This window comes from Theropithecus gelada, chromosome 6 (assembly GCF_003255815.1).
Source record: "Theropithecus gelada isolate Dixy chromosome 6, Tgel_1.0, whole genome shotgun sequence".
NCBI lineage: Eukaryota > Metazoa > Chordata > Mammalia > Primates > Cercopithecidae > Theropithecus > Theropithecus gelada.
The window spans coordinates 32010125-32030136 of NC_037673.1; the positions used below are offsets into that span (position 1 = coordinate 32010125).

General features: G+C 43.1%; 1 protein-coding gene across 1 annotated transcript in view; it reads left to right on the plus strand.

The window, feature by feature from the left end:
- PDZD2 (PDZ domain containing 2) overlaps nucleotides 1-13687 on the plus strand; it is a 326600-nt gene extending 312913 nt beyond the window's left edge. The window contains exons 23-25 of the mRNA XM_025388677.1: nucleotides 451-721; nucleotides 3289-3423; nucleotides 10857-13687. Of these exons, the coding sequence (XP_025244462.1) occupies nucleotides 451-721; nucleotides 3289-3423; nucleotides 10857-11023 (573 nt within the window). The 3' untranslated portion in view covers nucleotides 11024-13687. The remainder of the gene's footprint in view (nucleotides 1-450; nucleotides 722-3288; nucleotides 3424-10856) is intronic.
- The last annotated feature ends 6325 nt before the right edge of the window (nucleotides 13688-20012 follow it).

The following is a 20012-nucleotide window of genomic DNA, read 5'->3' on the forward strand; positions in this document are numbered from 1 at the left end:
GCACTGAATGTTTCTTTATAAAGCGAGTGACTATATGATTTAGAAAAATTGTCCTTAGAAAGTTCCTTTACTACAACACCCAGCACAGTGGCTCATGCCTGTAATCCCAGCACTTTGGGAGGTCGAGGCGGGTGGATCACCTGAGGTCAGGAGTTCGAGACCACCCTGGCCAACATGGTGAAACCCCATCTCTACTAACAGTACAAAAATTAACCGGGCATAGTGGTGTGTGCCTGTAATCCCAGCTACTCAGGAGGCTGAGGCAGGAGAATCACTTGAACCTGGGAGGCCGGGATTGCACTACTGTACTCCAGCCTGGGCGACAGAGCAAGACTCCCTCTCAAAAAATAAAGGTTACTTTACTACAGATATGCAGTTAGTTACTTTCTCCCTTTTACTGGAAATCATAAGTGGATCTGGGTTTTGTTCCTTTTCTTTTCCTCGTCCCAGGTCCACAGGGTGTTTTCTCAGGGGGCGGCTTCTCAGGAAGGGACTATGAACCGAGGGGATTTCCTTCTGTCAGTCAACGGCGCCTCATTGGCTGGCTTAGCCCACGGGAATGTCCTGAAGGTTCTGCACCAGGCACAGCTGCACAAAGATGCCCTCGTGGTCATCAAGAAAGGGATGGATCAGCCCAGGCCCTCTGCCCGGCAGGAGCCTCCCACAGCCAATGGGAAGGGTTTGCTGTCCAGAAAGACCATCCCCCTGGAGCCTGCCGTTGGTAAGATGATCATTTCAACAACCAGCAGGGTGTGAGCTACTGCAGAAAGACGAGATTCTGGTTGAACATGGAGGGAAGTAACAGCTAACTTCTAGATCTGAAAAATTAAATGTAGCGAAGTCTAGTGTGTTTGGATGCTTCTTACAAAAGCAATGTAACAAATAAATTAGAAAAAATTAGAAAATTAGAAAAATTCCCCCAGTAGTTCAGGCTATACTGTGGAAGATTAAAACAACTGCGTAACAGTTTCCCTAAGTGTCCTAAGAAGGAATCTCTTTTATATTCACACCCTCTTGTTAGGGCTGGTAGGGAAAACAGGAAACTACTGTGATGGGGCAATCAGCATTGAAGGAGAAATTCCAGAACTAACATTTATCCTTGGGAAACAGCAAGGTTGTATTCTTTCCTGGTTTAGAAGAACAGAAGGAAATGAGGGGGCAAGAGTGTTTTGTGTCTGAAAACAGAAACTGCAGCCTTAGTCACCCAAGAATAACTCACTGGAAGAGGTTTAGAAACAGATTTTCTATGTGCCATCCATATTCAGAGCCTCAGAACCACGTACAGCGTCTGTTTCTGCAGTGCGGGCTATTTAATGCCCTGTTAAGTACTGCAGACGTCTGGAGTGCTGTTCATCTTGGCATTCAGGGGTAACGTCTTTTTTTAGTCGAGAGAGCAAAGCAGAGGGTATGGGTTGGGCATTGCCTTCTGGGAGAGGCCTTTCGTTCCTTCTCTACATCTCTCCCTGATGAGGGTAGCTGGATTCCTTTCTACAACTTGGCTTTCTTGTGGGCCAGAGCTGTTTGTAGTCCTTGCTGAAAATGGCTCCGATTCCATTTAACAAATGAGAAACACTTCTTGTCCAGATGCCTCCGTGGTCATGTCCCCGGTCTTCCTTCTGTGTCATTTCACTTTCCCTCTTCCAGAGGGCTGAGGCCCTCCCCAGTGCAGAGAAGCACCTTGGTCATCAGATCTTGTCATGCTTGCCTTTGCCCCAGAACTGTCTTGACCGCTTGGTGGATTTTCAGTGGGATCCTTGTAAACTGTCAAAGGAAACCACTTCATCCTCACAGCTGCCAGTTTTTAAGCCTGGTGAACTCATATCTGGATGGTCCTTCTGTCATTTATAATCACTCAGTATTCCTACAGCAACTTCAGGGCCTCTGGCCTTGAAGCAGAGCCTGCCGAGCTCTCAAATGCGCGCCTGGAGGGCTTAGCCTCGCTCAGTTGCCTGTTCTTTAGTCTCCCTAACCCAGGTCTACCTTGTCCTAAGCGGTTATTACTTACCATACACTGACAGCATCCTTCAGGCCCTGTGGAGTGGCCTTCTTTAAACCATGACTGTGGACTGGCCTTTATGTCCGAAGGAGACAGTGCTAGCTTGGCTTCACACCTAGTGACCACAGGAAACAGGCAGTTTATTTTTTTTTTTTTTTTTTTTTTTTTTTTTGAGACGGAGTCTCGCTCTGTAGCCCGGGCTGGAGTGCAGTGGCCGGATCTCAGCTCACTGCAAGCTCCGCCTCCCGGGTTCACGCCATTCTCCTGCCTCAGCCTCCCGAGTAGCTGGGACTACAGGCACCCGCCACCTCGCCCGGCTAGTTTTTTGTATTTTTTAGTAGAGACGGGGTTTCACGGTGTTCGCCAGGATGGTCTCGATCTCCTGACCTCGTGATCCGCCCGTCTCGGCCTCCCAAAGTGCTGGGATTACAGGCTTGAGCCACCGCGCCCGGCCCGAAACAGGCAGTTTAGTCCATCTCTTGTGGTCCTTCCTCTGCCTCCCAATCAACTAAGTGTGCCTTTGCAGTCAACTCTGACGTCCTTGGCTGATAGGCAAGGGAGGAAAGTACAAGGAGGCAAGTTTACAATCCTGATTCAAACCCAGCCCACCTTCCCAAAACCAGCACAGAGCCGGCATCACCATGGAAACGCATCTCCTCACAGTGGAGCCAGATGCCAGTGGAGGCAACCCCAAATGTGTCTGTGAAGACAGCCATTGCCGGGGCAGGGTTTCCCTTTGCAGGAGCAGGAGTGGCAGGAGCGGGGAGGCAGGAAGCTCCCTGGGTTCCTGGGGGCTTTGGAGTCCATTCTAACAACAGTCTTACATGAGGCTGGGCATTTTGGTGCTGCCAAGTCTTGGTACCAAAGGGTGATGTTCTGCTGCCATTAGCAGCCAGGCTTGGCAGAAAATCAAATTTGGAGTCCCAAAGTGTGACTTCAGTCCTCACTGAGAAGTGCACAGCCGGTGTGGGGGGGGCTTAACAAGAGCACTTTGCCTTCTGGGGATTTCTGCTTGGGCATGAAAGCATTCGCCAATGCTTGCAGAAAACACAGAACAAAGGATGCAAGTAGAGCAGCAACATAGCCCAGGAGGGCAGCCCCAGAGTCGGGAGGCCAACAGTGCTACTGGGCTCAAGTGCTGTTATAAGTACTCAGGGTAGATGGGACTTGAGGGTGCCAGAAGTGGGTGCCAGAACTCCATGGGGCTGGAGGCGATGCGTCCGCGGGGACTTGGACAGATGGCATGATGAACAACTCTGTCGTTTTTATCTTGATGCACGCTGCTGCTGCAGGGAGAAGTGTGGCTGTACACGATGCTCTGTGTGTTGAAGTGCTGAAGACCCCGGCTGGGCTGGGACTGAGTCTGGATGGGGGAAAATCATCTGTGACGGGAGATGGGCCCTTGGTCATTAAGAGAGTGTACAAAGGTAATGTCCTAGACAACTCAGTCAGCCGTCTCTCAGCTGTCATCTTTCCATGGATGTCTCAATGAAAAACATGCCTTCCATTTAGAAATGAGATTTGTTTTTAAAAATCTAAACTTTTTTTTGTTTAAAAATCTAAAATTTTTGTTTTTAATGCTTTGTGACATACAAGGTTTATTCTGTATGGACACGTATTAACTCGAGCCATCCACAAGGCAACCCTATTGGGTGAGTGTCATCATTATCCCCATTTTACAAAAGGAGAAACTGAGGCACGTAGGGTCACACAGCTGTAAGTGGCAGAACCAGGCTCCAGCCCAGGCGGTCTGGCCCCAGAGCCTCTGTCCCTGACCCTTATACTGCAGCCATTCCTCACTCTGGGCCCCTGTCTCTGATGTGAACACACCACACTAAGTAACACCAGCAGACTTGCCAGTCAGGAGTACTTAATAGTGGCCAAGATCTCATTGACTTAAAATGCTAGACTTGTAAATGCTAGACTGCAAGAAAGTAATACAGTCCAAGCACAGCCTTTGTGGGAAAAAAAAAGATGGGGAGTAGATATTATTGAAATGCTTGGTAAATATACATCTCTTCATCAACTTGAATAATTCATTTTTTGGTCGTGGGCAGTTTTTCAAACTCTTATATTAACAACTCATAATTGTACTAATAATACTAACAGTATAATTGTATGAACAATATCGATATGTAATTACACTTACAAGTAGATCAGAAACCCATTTAAAGTTACAGTATGTAACACAATAAGTAGGTCAGCAAGTAACAAGATCAATTCTTCTTAGCTAAAGATTGCTGTTTCTTTAAATGACCATCTAATTAATGACCTTGAGCTATTTCTACAATTGCATAGTAATCCCAAAGCCTCTCCCAACTCTTGACCTGTAGTGTTAATAGGAAAAAAAACTTTAAAAAAATTTATAGTTACGCTTAAAAAAACCTCTGTGGATCAAAAGTGGAAATGAAGCCTCTGTGGTAAGCAGGGCTGCATCCTTGGGGCCCAGAGGAAGCAGAGGATGAGAAAGAAATGTGCACTGGAGGCTGGGGTCTCAGCACCCACCCAGGAGCAGGGGCTCAGCACCCCTGTGGGCAGGCGGAGCAAGGCATCTTGTGATGCAGAGGCCTGGGACCTGCTCTTTTGCCAGTGAACTGTGGTCACAACAGGTCTGCTTTACTCGAGTGGCAGCCAGGACAGGCTGCCTGCTCCCAGCCCCTGGAGCAAGCAGAAGACACGCATAAATCAAGAGTCAGGTCTCTGGTACCTGTGAACCTGTGGTACCAGGGTAAAGAGAAAACCTCAGACTCATTAAGTTAATTGTTCAAGTTGAAAGAGCAGCAGCAGGAGGAGAACCAGGCTCAGGCAAGCATGTGGCAACTCGGCTATAAGAGCCCTCTCAACAGAAAGCTCTCAGACGAAGGGTACAGGGCAACATCCATTGCCAGCAGACCCGAAAAACAGGACACCCCATTCATGACAGAGGCAGGAATGTTACCCATGAAACAAGACCAAGAGGATATTCAGAAGAAGCAAGCAAATACATAAAAAAAAAAAAAAAAAAAAGACAAAATGCAGGCTGGGCGTGGTAGCGCATGCCTGTAGTCTCAGCTCCTTGGACTGCTTGAGCCCCAGGAGTTCAATACCAGCCTGAACAGCAGAGCAAGACCCTGCCTCTTTAAAAGTAAAAACTAAATGCAGATATACCCTCATTAGTGAAAATGGAGTTAAATATATCTTTAAATTAATGAATAAAAGTAAAAAGTAGGCTAAATCCATGTGAAGATAGAATTTGTAAAAGTAGAACAGAAGAAACCATTAAAAAATGCAGTATAGGGAAATAAAGAGATGATTACAAAAAGGTAATGAGAGAAAGAGTTCCAAAAGGAAAAAATTGAGAGGAAATACTTGCAGAAATCATGACTAAGAATTTTCCAGAAGTGAAAAAATGACAGGACTATGCAGACTGAAAAACTCATCAAGGGCAAAACAGTCTGAATGTATTTAAAAAAAAAAAAAAAAAAAAAAAAAACACCTTGTTAGCCAGGCAGAGTGGTGCACACCTGTGATCCCAGCTACTTGGGAGGCTGAGAAAGAAGGCTCGCTTGAGCCCTCGACTTGGAGGCTGCAGTGAACAGGATTGCACCATTGCATTCCAGCCTGGGTGACAGAGTAGGACCCTGTCTCCAAAAAAAAATAAAATTGAAACCTTGATATAATAAAGTTTCAGAATATAAAGAAGAAAATCTAAAAAGCCAAGAGAAAATTCTAGTTTGCTCTCTGTGTACAACAATCAGCATGGCCGCATGAATGCCTGAAGCCAGCAACACCTTCAGAGGACTGAGGGAAAATGTCCATCACCTGAAAACACAGCACCCAGCTAACCTGTCATTCAATAGGGTAGCTAAAGTGGAGGTATTTTAAGACACTCCTGAGGGGAGCAGGAGTGGCCGCCTCCATGCTTGGTCACAGGACACATCACCTCTGTAATCCAAGGGGACACAACCCAAAAAAGCATGTGAGCCTGTGAACCAAAGGACCAGGGCAGACACCAACTAAAGCAGCACATCAGCTGGAGAGGCCAGGCTTGGGGACCCCACACTAGAAGAAGCCACAGGAGAGATGATATCCTGTCATCTGTCTCCATCTCTTATCTCTAGCTTTGCTCTGTCTCCAGCAAAGCAAGAATATGATGTCCTGGACAACTCAGCCTTTGTCTCTAGCATCTGGCCCCAAATCTGTGAAAACTGCTGTGGAAATGGATAGAGAAGAGAAGTGTCAGTCCCACAGACTAGTGCTTTAGATGCTCTCATGTGCAAGCCCGTGGTTTTGTTCTTGGGGAAAGCCATTCAAGTATTTCTGAATATTATATGGCAGATCCCACCTCTGGAAACTAGTGAGTCTAAAGATTTCATTATCTGGCCGGGCACGGTGGCTCATGCCTATAATCCCAGCACTTTGTGAGGCTATGGCAGGCGAATCACTTCAGGTCAGGATTCATCTTCTTACCTCGTATTTCATACTTACAGAGTAATTTCATGAGTACAGTTTTTCTGTTCATTTTGTTTTCCTGTGTCTTTTAGCTCAAGCATTAGAAAACAATATAGCAATACTGATTTCTTGAGTAAGGCTATTACAGAACGAGCATTTGAATGATTTCTTGAGTAAGACTATTACAGAACAAGCATTTGAATCATAAGGAAGTTTTTTTGTTTTTGTTTTTAACAGAGTCTCGCTCTGTCACCCAGGTTGGAGTGCAGTGCCACAATCTCTGCTCACTGCAATCTCTGCCTCCCAGGTTCAAGTGAGTCTCGTGCCTCAGCCTCCTAAGCAGCTGGGATTACAGACATGCACCACCACACCCAGCTAACTTTTTGTATTTTTAGTAGACACAGGTTTCACCATGTTGGTCAGGCTGGTCTCAAAGTCCTGGCCTCAAGTAATCCACCCGCCTCAGCCTCCCAAAGTGCTGTGATTTACAGGCATGAGCCACCGCAACCCCGCCTGAGTAATAAAGGAACTAAATGTCAGTATCTCTAAAGCTTTCTTTAAGGTCAGGGAGTTTATGAAAAAAATTAGAAAATAGTTATTTTTAAGCTCCTATATGAAGCTGCAGTGTACACTGTCACTAATACAATTTTAAGCCGCTCCCAAAATGTTCCTCTTTCATCATTTTACCAAATAACTCAGCAATAAATAAGCCAAGAAGTACAAAAATTAGAAATATTATTTGCCCGTAATGACAAATTGTCTTCCTATATGTTCTTTCTGATTGAAAAAAATCTAAGAAAATGTCAAGCCAATATAAATAGTTTGTAAAGAACAATGAATTCACAATTAACATGCAGAGATCAATAGAATTTTCTATGTATCAGTAATAACCATTATTTTTAAATATCATAGAAGAATTTCTTAAACATAAGAGAAAAACACATTTTAAAAACATACAGGGCCGAGGACGGTGGCTCATGGATCATGGATTTCATGCCAGCACTCTGGGAGCCCGAGGTGGGTGGATCACCTGAAGTCAGGAGTTAAGAGACCAGCCTGGCCAACATGGTGAAACCCCATCTCTACTAAAAACATAAAAGTTAGCTGGGCGTTGTGGCGCATGCCTTTAATCCCAGCTACTCAGGAGGCTGAGGCAGGGGAGTCACTTGAACCCAGGAGGCAGAGGTTGCAGTGAGCTAGGACCACACCACTACACTCCAGCCTGGGGTCAGAGAAGACTCCATCTAAAAAAAAAAAGAAACATATAAAATGTTTGTTATATGGCAAAATTTATAAGCATATTCAAAAATAAGTTATTATAAGATATTTGCAATATATTTAATAAACAAAGGGTTGATATCCAGAATAGGCAGGGTACCGTGGCTCACACCTGTAATCCCAGCACCTTGGAGACCAAGGTGGGCGGATCACTTGACCCCAGGAGTTCAAGAGCAGTCTGGGCCACATGACGAGACTCCATCTCTACAGAAAATACAGAAATTACCCAGGTGTGGCAGCACGCACCTATAGTCCCAGCTACTCAGGAGGCTCAGGTGGGAGAATCATTTGAGCCCGGGAGGTCGAGGCTGTGGTGAGCCATGATTGTGCCACAGCACTCCAGCCTGGGGGACAGAGGAAGACCTTCTCTCCATAAAAAAAAGAAAATTCCAGAATATATGAAGAACTATATAATTCAGTAAGAAAAATACAAGAGAAAATTTGGGTAAAGAAAGCAATAGAAAATTGACAGAAGTTAAAACCTAGGTGGCCAAGAAACACAGGAAGATGCTCAAACTTAAATGTATTGGATGAAAATTAGAAATATTATAAATCATTCTTTTAATCTATCAAGTTGGCCAAAAATAAAAAATCTCATACGATGATGTGTTGGCAAGGATGTGGAGAAAGGAAAACACTCATTTTTTTTCTCATGCAAGTATCTACTGGTTAATCTCTAAGGAAAATTTTAGCAGTGCTTAGGAAAATGGAAGCTATGAAACCATTTAAATTTCTATCTGTAGCAGAATGATAAAATATATTCATATAAAGGAAAGCTAAATAGCAGTTGAAAAAATAAATTACATCTCTATATATTAACTGGGACCAGCTCAAAAACAGTGTTGAATGAAAAAAAAACCAAATGCAGATTGTGCACTGTGTGACACCAATTCATCATAAGTGTAAGGAACCTAAGAATGTGTTAAAAGCCATGCAAGACCTTTTTGGGAAAAAAGACATTTTAAAAAAATTTATATGTAACTGGAGAGAGAGACATATCCTGCTCAAATCTGTTAAGATTCAGTTTGGCCTCATGTAATAGGAAATCCAAAATAGCAGTGTTTAAACGAGAGAATTTATTTCTCTCTTGTGTAAAAAGTCCAAAAGCTGGCAAACCTCTTCTTTGTACAACACTGAAAGCTTTCTAAAGGAGCAGTCTCCAAGCTTTTTGGCACCAGGGACTGGTTTTGTGGAAGACAATTTTTCCACGGTGAAGGTTTGGGTGGGGGATGGTTTCAGGATGATTCAGGTGCATTACATTTATTGTGTACTTTATTTCTATTATCACATTTTAATATATAATGAAATAATTATACAACTCACCATCATGTAGAATCTGTGGGAGCCCTGAGCTTGTTTTCTTGCAACTAGGCATCCCATCTGGGGGTGATGGGAGACGCTGACAGATCATCAGGCATTAGATTATCATAAGGAACACGCAACCTAGGAAAACGCAACCTAGATCCCTCGCATACGCAGTTCACAATAGGGCTCACGTGAGAGTCTAATGCTGCTGCTGATCTCAGGAGGCAGAGCTCAGGTGGTAATGTGAGTGGTGGTGAGAGGCTGTAAATACAGAGGAAGCTTCACTCACTCACCCACTGCTCACCTGCTGTGCAGCCCTCCTGCCACCACTCTGCAGCCCAAGGGTTGAGGACCCCTGTCCTAGAAGACTACTTCATCTCGTTCAGTCCTTCTAACAACCTAGTAAGATAACAAGACAGATATCATCACCATTTTGCAGATGAGAAAACTGAAGTTTAGAGAAATCTGTAACTTGGCTGAAGTCACAGATTTGAGACCAAACCCAGTCTGATTGCTCCTTCAGTGTGCGTCAGGCTGTTCTGGTTGCCTGGAACCTCCCATGTCCTGGGGCCCAAGTGAACACACAAAATTCTTTTGTTTCACATAACCAGAGGGCCTTATTTAATATGCTAGAATAGGACATTGGGTACTATGCTAACACAAACATAATTGGTTCTTTGGTCCTTCCAAAAGTGTATCTCAAGAAAAGCAAGGACTGGGGACCAAATCATTCTCCTGGGGCCCACTACAGGGCTGATACTGGTGAGGTCTCTCTTTTAATGTAACTGCCTCTATCATTAACCACAGAAAATGTTCTTGTCCTTGGGTGGATTTATTCCAAGCTGTATTTTTATGACATAATATTTATTTCAATAACGATCTTCAGTAATTTAGGATGAAATCGATACATCTGCCCAGCCTTTTGAGGTCTAATCAAAATTTCTGAGAATATTTTTATTTTCACACTTGGGAATTTTTCTTTCAATGCCATTTTTTCCCATAAGATGCCTCCATAGCTGGTATACCTTTAGAAGTCTATGTGTGAGAACGTAAATGGAGGGTTTACACTTGCATTTTTTCCAGAGCTCATACAAAGCTAGACAAAGCTATAATGTGAACATGCTAAACTCTGTAAGTAGTCCCCATGGTCACTAATGAGCACATAATCACTGATTCTCCGAACTTGCATGTATCCGCCAGTATCTGTTAACAATTAGAAGCTGACAGCCTGGGCAACATGGCAAGTCCCCATCTCTACCAAAAATAAAAAAAAATAGCTGGGCATGGTGGTGTATGCCTGTGGTCACAGCTGCTCTGAAGGCTGATGTGAGAGGATCGCTTGAGCCCAGTGAGGCAGAGGCTGCAGTGAGCCAAAACTGTACCACTGCACTCCAGCCTGGGTGACAGAGTAAGGCCCTGTCTCAAAGAAGAAGGAAAAAAAAAAAAAAAACGTTGAGCCTGCTTTTCTGTGTTTACTGGCTGTATGGATTTCAGCTGTTGATTTCCTTTGCCCAACTTTATTTTGTGTTGTTCTTGTTGACTTGTAGTTCTTTAGTCTGGATATTAACCATTTGTTGATTAAATACATAGAAAATATCTTCCCCTTATCAGTTTGTTATTTTTATCTTGCTTATGTTTGGGGGGCGGCGGGGGGAAGGGCTAGAATTGAATTGTTTTATGTAGACCTGTTTATTTTTATGGATATATGTTTTTGTATTCTAAGAAATATTTCTCTATTCAAGAATATATTATTTAGATATTTTTATCATTTAAAAGTTTTTAGTTTACTTAGGATTTTTGAATACTGTGAAACTGCCAAGCTATTATTCTGTGTTTATTCTCGCAGGTGGTGCAGCTGAACAAGCTGGAATAATAGAAGCTGGAGATGAAATTCTTGCTATTAATGGGAAACCTCTGGTTGGGCTCATGCACTTTGATGCCTGGAATATTATGAAGTCTGTCCCAGAAGGACCTGTGCAGTTATTAATTAGAAAGCATAGAAATTCTTCATGAACTTTAAGAAACCAGAGTGACTTCTTTAAACCACAGTCTTCAAGACTGTGGTTTAGACACGGACTATAAAAATCTCCAAGCTTGTGCTTACACATGAAGCCTGACTTAACTGTATGTGCAACAGCAATGAAATTAACTCAGAAGCCTTCTACCTGGATCACCCAGGCCGGGAGGGTTCCTTCATTCCAGTGCCTGTCCCCTACCTTTATGTTGACTGATGGGGATACAAGATGTGACACACCCGTCTTTATTTGAAACACTTAGCTAGACCTTTGCTTCCTTCTTGCCAGCTCTCCCAACATACCCAATCCTGGTGATTAGGGAACTAAAAGTCTGAGGGGGACACAAATGTCACACCTGAGAGGACTATCATTTTATATGATTTTGTAAGTAAATGACAGAATGCTTTTAGGTACATTCAGTGGAAGGAGGAGCTGTAGGTCTGTATATGTTACCCTGAAAAGAGAATGAGACTTAAAAAAATGAATTATGACCTGTTAGGCCGAGCTCAGGAATTGTCCAAAAATGAAAAAGCAAAATAGAGTATTTTTTAGTGAGTGTAATGTATAATGTACGTATGCAGAGTTGAACTCAATAGGTTGTTGATCACCATGAAGTATTGATCATTTTCTATCTCAAAAGTGTAAGCCATAAGGCTGTTTTACAGAATAGCACTTCTGATAAACTGTATTGAATAGCCATGAGCTTCACTGCTTAGAGGGAGCAGAAAGGTCAACATCTAAAAGCACCTTACAACTAGTTTTTGAACCTGTCTTGATAAGTGCTTGAATTCAACACTGGTCAGTACCAAGAGCAGGCAAAAATATCACAGTCACTGGGTTTCCATTTCTGTATTTTATGCACTCCAACCATGAATTTAAACTAATCTTTAGAAATCAAGTATCCTTCTAAGTGTCCTTGGATTTACAGACAATATATTTCCAATCCAAATAGAGGAGCTTAATGGAATCCTTTTAGGAGACTGGTTGGTTTTTTTCCTCTTTCCCAACATGTTTAAGAAATGTAACATTCTAAGTAAGTATTGGATCTCTTTTCTTGACCTAGTATGACAACTGCAGTGACTTAAGTTTTTGCTGTTTTCGTTTTCCTGCTTTGCAACTTCCTCCTTTTGCCACAAATGTTTTCCTACAGAGGACTGTCGTGACTCACGCTGCTCGGGAAACTCACTCTGGCCACTCCTCTGGCGGCATGAGCTGCTTCCCAGTAGCGGCTCCCATTGGATATTCCGTTCGTCGTCACACAGTTGGCTGTTCTCTCCTCATACTGTACCTTATTTTCTTAGGTAAATTCCAAATCCTCATCGGGTCATAAAGAGGAGGAGAAACAGGGTGAGTCAAGGTAAAGGAGCAGAAATGTAGTTATAAGCCTGGTCTTCCGTGGCACAAACCAACCCGTTGAGTCCTCAGAATATGAGTGGAGACTGCATTTGCCATACCTGTGTGCATGACACTAAGATTTTATGTTGGAGATACTTCTTTAAATAACCTACAGCTTGGGTCTATGGCTATGACCCCCAGATTCATGCAGGGGCTTTAGCCATCAGCTTTGTACATCATTTTTCTGAATGACCAATCCCACTTAAACATCTTCGAAGTCGGCCTAGAGAGGTCCTTCACGTGAGAGAGAAATAGCTGGCTTGTTTGAGTCCAGATTTCTCATCAACCGGCAATACAAAGGAAAATATAGTACAGGAGTTAGTTAGAAAGGTCTTATTGATTTTACTTCTACTTTTCACTACAGTTACAGGTAGGATACTGTAGGAAGTCAGTGCAAGGTGCATGCTTGATTGTTTTTTCAGTCTCTGGGGTCAGTTTTGTGGTTTCTGCTTTCTTGCCTAAATGAAAGACTGTTTCAAGTCAACACTGAAAACTGCTTTTTGCCTCCACTGTTACAGCTGTGCCTAATAATAAGAAACGCACAGCCCTACGTGAACAGACAGGAATTTCTTGTGCAACGTGGAGCAAATGCAACGGTCTCCTTCCGCAAGTCCTTAAGCCTCCTATCTGGAATACAAGGGTAGACCTCTGGCTTACCACATACACTATGCTAAAGTCATCAGCCACTGCTACTACATCTTGCCAGAAGGTTTCCCTCGCCAACAGTTGAAATTTAAGGGAAGAAGCAAAAGCTAAACTGTCTTTGACCCTAAGATAGAAAGCTGTTTATTTGTCTTCAGTGTTCAAGGCATGACTAGTATTTCTAATTAGCCTAATAAATTCCCACACTTCCTGAAGTGAACACTAATGGTATTGTCCTACTAAAACTGTCATTGTTTCTTTTTTTCCTTAACTGGTCAGTCATTCACAATAAGCTATGAGGGTAAATATGTGTTATAACAAGTAAATCGTAGTTGCAAGAATATACCATGAAGATTAAAGTAGGCTGGGTTCCACTTCCATCTTCCCACACACATCTCATTGAGTTTGATGGTTGACTTAATTGGCACCATAACTTTGTATGATATTATACATTATCCTTTATTTATGTAAAGTAAAATGCCTTATATATTAAAGAGTAAGTGCAATAATATGAAATAGCCTGTACATTTTAAAAATGTTGTCACCAAGTTATATAAATCCACATCTCTGTAAACAACCTTTTTTAAGTAATTTTAAAAAAATAAACACTCTGCTTACTACTTGATTTTTTTTTTTTCTATTTTGGCTGTTATAGAGTAATATAAGATAAGAAATGTTTATTGTCACCTCAATGAGTCAGCGGTACAAAGGCAAGAGAACTCAAATTAGCCGCCCTTTTCCAGGCCACACTCACAATCTTGACACAATCTAAAACTTTTCTACCTCTACATCTTAAATTGAACATCCTACTCTTTTACCACACACTCCTGGCCTCCTGGTCACTTCCTCCAGCATCTTCACTTCCAACAAGCCCTTGACAGTTTTCTCCCTATCAGAACTCCACCCTTCCATTCCCTTCTCCGACTAGAACCCTAGCGTAGCACGGCAAACTCTGCCCAGCCCACAGGCTTAGATCCCTTGCCCCACTGTTCTGTCTTACCAGGCGATCCTGGACCCTTCCTTCCAAATAGCCAGCATCTTGGTTCCTATAACCCTATTCCTAGAGAAAAATCCCACAGCTAGACAGAATGCTGCTGCTGTAAATTCACGGTTTCCAGCCTTAACTGGACCCTCGCTGCCACTCAGCACTTGTTTCCTTGTCAGTTGTTTCTGTCACTTTTCACAATAATGTTCTTTTTCTCAAAAACCCTACCCAATCACCTTCTGCCTCCTACTTGGATGATCTGGGATCCTACCTCACAGAGGTAAATAAAAAGCATCTACTTTATTTAGGTGCCCTAGATGGAGATACCAACTTACAGTAGCCCAAGGAAAAAGGCAAGATGGTCTCTTGCAGAAATCTCAGAACAGGACCCAGCACGTGACCTGGCCTCAGACGGGAGGAACTCGGCTTCACCCAGCACCCTCCCCACTTCAGGTCTGTTTCTGCTGGTCACGGCATCCTAATCCCCAGTCCTTACCAGTTCTTTACCTAGACATCTATGGAAGCCATTTGCCATCATTTTGGCCCCAATCAATACCAGAGTTTCTCTGGACATACAAGCTGTTGCCTGCCTGATTTTCTATATACATCCCAAAACTGAAATTCTGATTGGTTCCCTGCCCCTACTTGGGTAGAGCTTTTTCCTAGGAGACAGAGGGCTTGTTTGCATAACTCCCCTCCTCAAAACCCAATGAAATGAACAAATACAGAGGGAAACTCTAGTAGTTTTAAAATGGAAATAGCCACAAACCCATTATATGAAATGGAAGAGTACATACCATGTATAAGATCTAAAACCAGGTCGGGCATGGTGTCTCACTCCTGTAATCCCAGCACTTTGGGAGGCCAAGGCAGGCAGATCACTTGAGGTCAGGAGTTTTGAGACCAGACGGGCCAACATGGTGAAACCCCATCTATACTAAAAATACAAAAAAATTACCCGGGCATGGTGGCATGTGCCTGCAATCCCAGCTACTTAGGAGGCTGAGGCAGGAGAATGGGCCACTGCACTCCAGCCTGGGCGACAGAGCGAGACTCCGTTTCCAAAAGAAAAATCTTAACGCCAAACAGAAGGGGAACAATGAAATGGAATACAATTCTCTGACTGAGAGAGCATACGTGGCATGAAAGAGAGTTCTGAAGACCACCACCAAAATCCTTAACTTGGAGAAAGGGGACTACTGAAGTTGAGCCCTTTAAGAAGCAGGCTGAAGGCCGGGTGCGGTGGCTCACGCCTGTAATACCAGCACTTCGGGAAGCCGAGGAGGGTGGATCACCTGTGGTCAGGAGCGCGAGACCAGCCTGGCCAACATGGCGAAACCCCATCTCTACCAAAAATACAAAAATTAGCTGGGCGTGGTGGCACACACCTGTAATCCCAGCTACTCGGGAGGCTGAGGTAGGAGAATTGCTTGAACCCAGTAGGTGGAGGTTGCAGTGAGCCGAGATCGCACCACTGCACTCCAGCCTGGGTGGCAGAGTGAGACTCTGTCAAAAAAAAAAAAAAAAAAAGCAGGCTGAAACTGGAGTCATCTTCATGCCTCAGAATGTTGGGAAGATGAGATTGAAGAAGAGGAATCATTTTCATTTTCCCAGATACCTGGCGGTCAGTCTAAGCAGGCCAGAGGAGTAACAGGCGAGGAAATAGCCTCACTAATTCCTAGGAGACAGAGGGCTTGTTTGCATAACTCCCTTCCTTGAAACCCAATGAAATGAACAAACAGAGAAACTCTAGTAGTTTTAAAATGGAAGTAGCCACAAACCCATTATATGAAATGGAAAACTACATACCATGTAGAAGATCTAAAACCAGGCTGGGCACAGTGGTTCACTCCTGTAATCCCAACACTTTGGGAGCCCAAGGCAGGCGGATCACTTGAGGTCAGGAGTGGCAGGCCAGATTTGAGGGGAGCCCCCACCAAATAGGACCCTGCAGTTAATCACTGATTCAGAAAGAGATTAGCTGCCCCAGCTCACCCTCACCCTGTAAATGCCATGGCCACTATCACTCCACACATCCTCCTGATCCCTTCAAACCAGCTGAGTATCTCAAAGACTAAAATCAGCTAGTCCCCAACTTCCTTCTCTTGTCCTAAGAGACGATTTGAACAATGCTTAAACTCAGAGAGCTATAAGGGATCCACTACTGACCAATCTTGGGCAAATGGCAAGCTTAGTAAAATTCACTTACCCCCACTAAACAATCAAATTCAGCAAGGGTCCTACTTATGAATTCAGAACTGGTGAAGAGAAGGGAGGAGAAGACAGGGAGTGAAACACAATTATGCAAAAGGCAGATAAAAACTATAATTTGGAGGCCGGGTGCGGTGGCTCATGCCTGTAATCCCAGCACTTTGGGAGGTCAAGGTGGGCAAATCACGAGGTCAAGAAATCAAGACCATCCTGGCCAACATAGTGAAACCCCATCTCTACTATAAATACAAAAATTAGCTGGGCATGGTGGCACGCGCCTATAGTCCCAGCTACTCAGGAGGCTGAGGCAGGAGAATCACTTGAACCCGGAAGGCAGAGCTTGCAGTGAGCTGAGATCACGCCACTACACTCCAGCCTGGTAACAGAGCGAGCCTCCGTCTCAAAAAAAAAAAAAAAAAAAAAAGTAAATACATAATTTGGAATATGACTCGGGAAAAGAAAATTCTAAATACAAACTGTTTTGTATTCTCAATATACTTAAGTAAATGTGGCTTCTAAGAAGCACAAGATCGAAAAAGCAATACGAAAACTTGAGATTAATATAGATCTAGTAGAACTAAAACTAAAGCAATCACCTTACCAAACCAAAGCCACATTAGAAGCAACAAGTCAAATTAAATTGTAGACATCTAAGTGACATTGAAGATGAACTTGAAAAATCCTGATTAAATGTTAGCTATTAGAATTCTACAGTACATTACAGAAAACATGCACAACTGATGTTAATTCCAGGAATATGTGAACAGTTTGAAATTAAGAATCTATAGATGTAGTACATTACATTAACAGGACAAAAGAGAAAAAGAATCATCATGAAAGATGGCCACAGGCTGGGTGCGGTGGCTCACACCTGTAATCTCAGTACTTTGAGAGGCCGAGGAGGGTGGATCATCTGAGGTCAGGAGTTTGAGACCAGCCTGGCCAACAGGGTGAAACTCCATCTCTACTAAAAATACAAAAATCAGCAGGGCGTGGTGGCAGGCGCCTATAATCCCAGCTACTCAGGAGGCTAAGGCAGGAGAATCGCTTGAACCCGGGAGGTGGAGGTTGCAGTGAGCCGAAATTGTGTCAACTGCATTCCAGCCTGGGTGACTAGCGAAACTCCATCTGAATGAATGAATGGTGTCAACAGACACATTAAAGCCTGCATCATGCTCTAATGGAGGAACTTCAGAAACATTCCCATTCATCAGGAATACACATGTGCAGGATGCTCAGAAGTATGATCGTTGAAAAGCAATATTCTAAGGGCTGGGCGCAGTGGCTCACGCCTGTAATCCCAGCACTTTGGGAGGTCAAGGCGGGTGGATCACGAGGTCAAGAGATCGAGACCATCCTGGCTAACACGGTGAAACCCCGTCTCTACTAAAAATACAAAAAATTAGCCGGGCATGGTGGCGGGCGCCTGTAGGCCCAGCTACTCAGAAGGCTGAGGCAGGAGAATGGCGTGAACCCAGGAGGCAGAGCTTGCAGTGAGCCAAGATCATACCACTGCACTCCAGTCTAGGCAACAGAGCGAGACTCCATCTCAAAAAAAAAAAAAAAGAAGAAAAAAAAAAAGAAAAGCAGTGTTCTGGAGGTATAAGCCAATACAATTAGGTAAAATTTTATTGATTTTTTGTAGAGACAGGGCCTCTCTATGTTGCTGGTCTTGAACTCCTCTCAAGTGATCTTCCCACCTCAGCCTCCCAAAGTGCTGGGATTACAGTTGTGAGCCACTGTACCAGGCCCAATTATGTAAAATTCTAAAAAACAGCTATAAATAACAAAAGCAAAAAGTATTATGATTTGCACATGACAAAACTTGGGTACACATAAACACAAGAGTTCCAGTTGAAAATCTATTAAAATAGAATTCAGTATGGTGGCTACAAAAATTAACATTCACCAAAACAACAGCTTTTTTTTTTTTTTTTTTTTGAGATGGAGTCTCACTCTGTTGCCCAGGCTGGAGTGCAGTGGCCCCATCTCGGCTCACTGCAAGCTCCACCTCCCAGGTTCACACCATTCTCCTGCCTCAGCCTCCCGAGTAGCTGGGACTACAGGCGCCTACCACCACGCCCAGCAAATTTTTTGTATTTTTAGTAGAGACGGGGTTTCACCATGTTAGCCAGGATGGTGTTGATCTCCTGACCTCATGATCCACCCGCCTCGGCCTCCCAAAGTGCTGGGATTACAGGCGGAAGTCAACGCGCCTGGCCAGCTTTTCTTTTTTAAGACGGAGTCTCCCTCTGTCGCCAGGCTGGATTGCAGTGGCGCAATCTCAGTTCACTGCAACCTCCACCTTACGGGTTCACACCATTCTCCTGCCTTGGCCTCCCAAGTAGCTGGGACTACAGGCACGTGCCACCACACCCAGCTAATTTTTGTTTTTTTAGTAGAGATGGGGTTTCACCATGTTGGCCAGGATGGTCTCGATCTCCTGACCTCGTGATCTGCCCACCTCGGCCTCCCAAAGTGCTGGGATTACAGGCGTGAGCCACCATGCCTAACCAACAACAGCTTTTCTATCAATAATAACCAGTTAGAATATACCATGGGAGAAATACTCTATTATGAATGCCAGCAACTGAAAATATAAATTTATTCTTAGCAAGAACTGGCAAGACCTAAAAATATTATAAAACTCTATTAAGGGACATAAGAGATAACTAAAAAAAGGGGGGTAAATATATGTATAGCTTCTTGGACAGGATGACTCAATACTATAAAGATCTCAATTCTCCCCAAACTAATTTATAAATATAAGTCCAATCATAATCTCAAATTTTTTAACCTGACAAATTTATCCTGAAGTCCATCTGGTGGGATAAACACATAAAAACAGCCAGAAGAAATTTGAAAAGGCAGAGTAAGAGGGGAACTGGTATTAAAATATTATCAGAAATCTGTAATAATTAAAATGGTGGCTCCTCTACTACAGAACTAGACAGGCAAACCAGTAGAACACAGACCCAAATACACAGTAATTCCAAATTCAACAAAAAAGGGGCATTTTAAATCATCAGCAACAAAATAAAAACAAAACACCATGCACACACACACCGGTTATTCAATATATTCAAAAACTGGTGTTGAGAAAATTGGCTAGGTATTTTGGAGAGAGGAAAAAGCTAGTCCATTTGCAACAAAATCCCTGACATCAAAATAAAATTCCAGAGGGGTCAAAGATTTAAAAGCAAGAAAGGAAACAAAAACAAAAACAATCCCCAAAAACCTAAATATATTGCTTTAATCATGAAGTGAGTAAGCTCTTCTAAGCATGAAGCTAAATTCAGAATCTACAAAGCCACAGACTCACAAAATTGTGACTATATACAAACTATACTATTATATTCATGCTCTTTTAGCATGCTCTTTTAAACCATGGCTTGTTGGGAAAATAGATGATTCCAGATACAGGGTAGGAAATATACAAAATGAACCTGAAACATCTTGCCATACCAGGAAGTTATCAAAGACTACTAAAACTATCAAAAGGACTCCAGATCCTTGAAGAGAGTTCCGCTGGTCAAAGATAGGACATTTTGAGCATTATTAGGGCTAATAACTGTAGTAGATCAAAACACATAAAAGAGTGATTATTCTATTACACTAAGTGAAATAAGGCATAAAAAAGACAAATATTGTATGATCTCGCTTATATGTGTAATCTAAAAAAGCCAATCTCATAGAAAAAGAGTAGAAAAATGGTTACCAGAAACTGAGGGAAAGGGGAGAGATAGGGAAACAA